Genomic DNA, 6000 nt, shown 5'->3' with positions numbered 1-6000 from the left:
ACCTGTGTAATGATCATGCTGTTTAATCAGCTTCTTGATATGCCTGTCAGGTGGATGGATTATCTTGGCAAAGGAGAAATGCTCATTAACAGGGATGTAAAAAAACGTGTGCCCAAAATTTGAGAGAAACAAGCTTTTTCTGGGATCTTTTATTTCAGCTCATGAAATGCCTCAGAGACTGATTCCTCTTTAGGTTTTTCCTAGCCACTGTGCTTCTACAGCTGCATTGCTTGACCCTGCTGGTCATCTATGAACGTTTGAACATCTTGGCCATGTACTGTTGTAATCTCCATTCGGCACAGCCAGAAGAGGACTGGCCAACCCCTCAGAGCCTGGTTTCTGCCTTTCTAGGGAGTTTTTCCTAGCCACCGTGCTTCTACATTTACATTGCTTGCTGTTTGGGGTTTTAGGCTGGGTTTCTGTATAGCACTTTGTAACATCGGCTGACATAAAAAGGGCTTTATAAATACATTTGATTGATTGATTGATTTGTGGTTTTAGGCTGGGTTTCTGTATTAACACTTTGTGACGACTGCAGATGTAAAAAGGGCATTATAAATACATTTGATTGATTAACGACGCATACAACTACATGCAATAAGCATGTCTGAAGGTCAAGACAAAGAAAGCAGAGTTGAAAGAGTAGCAATACATCACAAACAATGTTTTGATAGTCTTCTGCCACCTAGTGGATAATAGCTATACATACAGCTTCACTTGGAAGTGGTTTGGTATCCTCTCTCTTACAGCGCTGATAAAACATAGTGGTGAGAGCCCTGTACAGCCTCTGATTATCAGACACATTTGACCCATTGGAGGACTAATCATTGATGTCAAGATTACATTTTAGAATGAAAACACCAAAAAGGCTATCTATTAAAAGATTGTTTTATTCACAATAGAAGTGTAACAAATATAGTTTATGAAAATTTTTGCTGCTCATTAACATAATTTCATCCATACGTTCGTAAGATTTATATATATGTAGAATGGAATATTTACATTTTAATAAGAAAGAAACAAAAACCAACATAACAATTTCCCACAAAATTAAAATAACATATTAACCCAAATAAACTATTAAACTATGTGCAATGGAATGATTATCAGCAATATTGTACAGTTTACATTTCTGAGGTTATTTCACGAAACCATTAACAAGAGATTCACAAATAAAAGGCATTGTAATGCGAGAGATCGTCAACACAATATTCAACCACAAAGTCAATTGGAAATGAACAGCACGTCTTCTAGTCTGCATAATGAAAGAAAGAGGAAAATAAATGCGTCATGTTTTCATTTTACAGCGACTTTTACGTTTTTCAGTATTCCTACGAGTCATCCCTTCTGCTCCCGAAAGCTGCAACAGTCAGGAGACACTTAGAGACAATTTATGCTTGATCTGACAACGTGGTCTGAGGCGCCGTATGGATGGTGTGACGCAATTGCGAAGCCTCTGGAGGCACTCAGAGGCCAAATTGAGCTTCGTACCGCATCGCTGTGAGCCGCTCAAATTTTGTAACAATGCTGAAGGCTCTGTATAGCTCCGCATTGACATGATTGGTTGACGGTAGGTGAAGGCGGGAGGTTCTGTATAAACACAAACTCACTTCCTTGGCAACAGCTCTGCACTGCTATGCAAAGCTCACAAAGTATGAATGCCCTAACTTCTGCAGAGGCTGTATCACTGTAAATGCTGCACGGCCAATGCAGAAGCCGAATTGACTACGCAGCGCCTTTTAGGCTCTCAGAGACGGTGAATGGAGCAGTGTCATATCTACAGTGTATAGTGAGTGATACTCTCTTCCCTTGAGCCTGAATGGCTGCCATAATTAACTAGGTGGAGGGGGATCTCAACGTATATGGACATCACAGTTTCCCTCATTAATATTGCTTCCTCCAGTAAGGTAAACAGGGATTACTTTGACTTTGCCTTTATAAAGAACAGTAGAGAAAGCAGAGATTGCCCTGCTGGCGTTTCTGGAAGTCTGGAGGAGTGTAGCTCCAGCAGGTGGCTGATATCAGTGAGGCTTCTTAAACCTCTGGTCTATTTTCTAGGGTCAGAATATTACTTCAAAAAAGATGAAGGCCTCTTGATCATACCCCATCTATTTCCCAATAAGATGCATGCGGAGCCATTTTAGGAACATCAGCGCCCCCTGTCTGTAAAAGTACACTGCAGAAGAACAGAACCTTTTGACTAAGGTTTCATACAAACACACTCTTCTCTCTAACTCTCATTATGATGAGACAACGGAGGGAGGTCAGATTGATCCTGCGGTCAACTGAACGGCCATGTCTGAGTGTCCATAAACTTCCATGGTCATGAGTGTGTGTAGTGTGAATGTCTATGTATGATATGTGACCATTTCAATCTATTTGTCCTCTTTTCTCTACACAGTATTCAGCATGTTTACATGTTCATATGTGAGTGGATTTCATCCAGTGTAGTGAACAGAGAACCTTCTCATTGCACGTCAACACACCTAAACAACTCCTCTTGTGCCTCCTCTTATTCTCCTGAACTGACTAACAGATTCTTCTGATGGGTACCACGACACATTCCTTCAGCATTTTGTGCTTTCCAGAAGAAAGGAATCAACAAACAAATCAACAAATTAAGAACAACAAAGGAAAAATAATCTTAAACATCACATTTGATGGTACATTCATTCATACGATGCATTCGTTCCATATGATTCACTACCAAGTTCTTGGTCTGACTCTGCCCTGGTCTCCAACTCCCAAATAATCCACAACACAGTGCCCTCGCTCTCCACAGTGCCACCTAGGGGCCTGATCCCAAACCTTCCTTCCAATGTACTACGGAATAAATTATCAGCATAGCAACTATTTTACATCACATGGAATTCATTGTCTTTACCACCTCTAATAAAGAAAAAACTAAACACACACATCAACTTTGTCAATTTAAGAACAAAGGAACATGTTGGGGGTTGGGAAATAAAGTGAGCTCTGACAAACTGACTAGGCTGAATGAATTGATGACATGTTGATAGAAGGGATGAACTCTACTTTCCCCACACGTTTCATATTTCAGGAAGAAGGGACCAAGCTAAACTGTAAATGTGTCCACTTCATTAACTGAGAGGTTGTCCTCAGTGCAGGTCTTTTCCCCCGTGACTTCATCCCCTTTATAAACCTACCTGCTACACTCAAATGACTGGAGGACTGAACTGTTGTAGTACTGGTTGTCCAAAACTAGATGGCAGTGTGGTAAAGGTGATAAAACCTTCAGCCAATGCCACCTGGACTGTCTGATAACTACCAGACTACCTGTATAAATAAAAGCCTTGCAATTTGCCTGAACTGCTTATTCGATAGACTATTTCAGACTGAAAGGCACTATTTTGACTGGATTTCAGCTATAGAGCAGGTGAGAATCAAGCTCTGGGTCTTTAACAGAAATCCACCTAAATGGTCCATTGTTTAAGTGCGACTAAAATCATATTTACCATAAGAACAACCCAAATCCGATAATATGTTGATTGACATAAAATCTGTTTTCAGTCACACCCACAATCACATACCCAAAATACATGGACAGAAAGAAAATGATAAAGCTGTATTCAAATCAGTATGGCTTTTTCTGAGTGATGGTGAATCTTACAGCGCAGTAGTGTCCTGTTCTCCTCACAGAGGAGGGTAAATCCTACAGCCTCTACAGCACTGGGACGGGAGGGCAGCATGCAGACTGATTGTTATCTCTACACGATGACAAGACAAGCACTCATGGACGAGGTGGTTCTGAGTGGTGGTTCCCAGTCCCCAGTAGAGGGCAGTCTGGGTCAGGAGAGGCAGGCAGCCCGGTCCGGTTCCATCTGGTCTGATCATGGACTCAAAAACAGGAGCGAGTCCAGTCTACCAGGGGAGTGGCCTGCCTGGGTGAGCTCCACCCACAGTGGGGGAGGAGTAAAATAGACAGCTCCGCCCACTGCTCAGAGAGGGAGGGGTTAGAGGAGTTCCGAGATGGGTGGGGTCAGGTCAGGGGGTGGTCCACTCTACTCCAGCTGGTTGGGCTTGTCTGTGTCTGTCATCTCCTTCTTGATGACAGGGAGGGGGTGGGCCTCTGTGTTGAACACCCAGTGCTCAAAGGGAAGATGGTCGTCATCAGAGAACAGCAGGAACAGATATCTGAGGGAAGGAGAGCGAGACTCAATTTAGTTCAAACACTAATTTCTGATCAACACGAGGCCTTAAGAGAACCCAGATATTTACATCAACAACCTCCACTCCTAGTTGATGTCCATGAGTGCATCAGTCTGAGAGAACATCCACTAGATGTCTGAGAATGTCAGAGAAAACAGTGGAACGGTCTCACTGAAACAAATCCCAAAACCAACTCAGGGAACAAACCGTTCAGCAACTCTCCCATGCCAATATTTTTCCTGCCAAGCTTGGGGTGAGCCAAGCCAACAATGTAGAATGATAAATAAATTAAAATGACAAGACTTGAAACAATTTATGTTTCCTGCCGCCTGCCAAAAGCTATTGCGCTCGGCGTGAAGTCGCAAATCAAAAAAGTTGAGCCCAGCAGCAGCGGTTGGAGTGCAGGTGGGCCTATACCCTAAAAGTCCTTAATCAGGTGCAGATGTGACACTCGTTAAAATTTACAGACTATAAAACGGACAGGGGTTGGATGACGCCACGCCCTGCATAGCCACGGTAACCTTGCGGGCGCCACTCCATTTCCAGAGTGAGAAGCAGAGTAGTCTGAACGATTAGTGCTTTTTTTGAGATCTGTTCGGTTTCGGTTCCATTATTAAAAATCATGTGGGTTGAATGCTGTAACACAGAATAAAACAGCTAATAAAAATCCCATGATGGTGATGACAGCCCATTACTGCTTATCACATCATTTATTCACTTTAATAAAATATTTCAGATGTTGTGTATATTACATTTGTTTTATTTGGTGACTATGTTTTTATTCCAAGTCATCATCTCATCTCTACAGAGCTGCTGCCTGTGCTGTCTGACAAAAGTCACTATTTTAGTAGTTATTCAAAGTAAATAAGGCATACTTTTATGACCGCTGAATACCAACTATCAATCACTTAGATCATGTATGTTCAGGTAGAGATACCGCGAAGCAACAGCTGCTCTCGATATCACCTCATGATTGCGCATTCTTGTGCCTCTTCCGTAGATGCGCAATGGATTATGGCCATTGCAGTTAATTACCACGTTTTATGCGCTCAACTATGTAGAATACAGGCCACTATTTGAATTAGTTTAGCGCATAAACTATGTAGAAACTACAACTCCCTACTACAACACACAGTTCAGGCTGGATCTGATTTATCTCTAGAGAAACTGTGCAATGTGCGTATTGAGCTCAGAGAAAAACACGAACTAACTTGAATTCAAATAATTAACTGACATCAGTCAATTAGTTGTTTAAAAAAAAACTAAAATAATAAAAACCAAAATTGAGTACTTCAGTCACTAATGACACACTGCTGGTCAACAGTCAAATTCCCCTCGCACCAGAACCCAAGTGATTCTCAGAACTCAAAGCCTCATTTCACTACACTAGGAATGTGGAGTAAGACACAAATAACTCATTAAGTCATAGCAGCACAGCATCGTTCTTTATTGTATTTTTATTTTGTTGTTGTTGTATTTTACCCCCTTTTTCTCCCCAATTACAATCTTGTCTCATCGCTGCAACTCCCCAACAGGCTCGGGAGGTGAAGGGCGAGTCATGCATCCTCCGAAACATGACCCGCAAAACCGCGCTTCTTAACACCCGCCCGCTTAACCCGGAAGCCAGCCGCACCAATGTGTCGGAGGAAACACCGTTCAACTGACGACCGGATGTCAGCCTGCAGGCGCCCGGCCCACCACAAGGAGTCGCTAGTGTGACGAGCCAAGTAACGCAAACAGCCAGACATACAGCTTTACATTGAGTCATTACTGCTAATTTGACCTTACGCAAAGGCAGGAGAACCCTGGCCAGGAGGCTGAGAGAGAGAG

General features: G+C 42.5%; 1 protein-coding gene across 1 annotated transcript in view; it reads right to left on the bottom strand.

The window, feature by feature from the left end:
* Positions 1-870: 870 nt before the first annotated feature.
* LOC120019708 (mannosyl-oligosaccharide 1,2-alpha-mannosidase IA-like) overlaps positions 871-6000 on the bottom strand; it is a 161787-nt gene continuing 156657 nt past the window's right edge. The window contains exon 12 of the mRNA XM_038963110.1: positions 871-4155. Coding sequence (XP_038819038.1) covers positions 4023-4155 — 133 coding nt within the window. The 3' untranslated portion in view covers positions 871-4022. The remainder of the gene's footprint in view (positions 4156-6000) is intronic.

Source organism: Salvelinus namaycush, chromosome 24 (assembly GCF_016432855.1).
Source record: "Salvelinus namaycush isolate Seneca chromosome 24, SaNama_1.0, whole genome shotgun sequence".
In the NCBI taxonomy this organism is placed as follows: Eukaryota; Metazoa; Chordata; class Actinopteri; order Salmoniformes; family Salmonidae; genus Salvelinus; species Salvelinus namaycush.
Note: the sequence above shows the minus strand (reverse complement) of the source record. Positions and strands in the feature narration are given on the sequence as shown.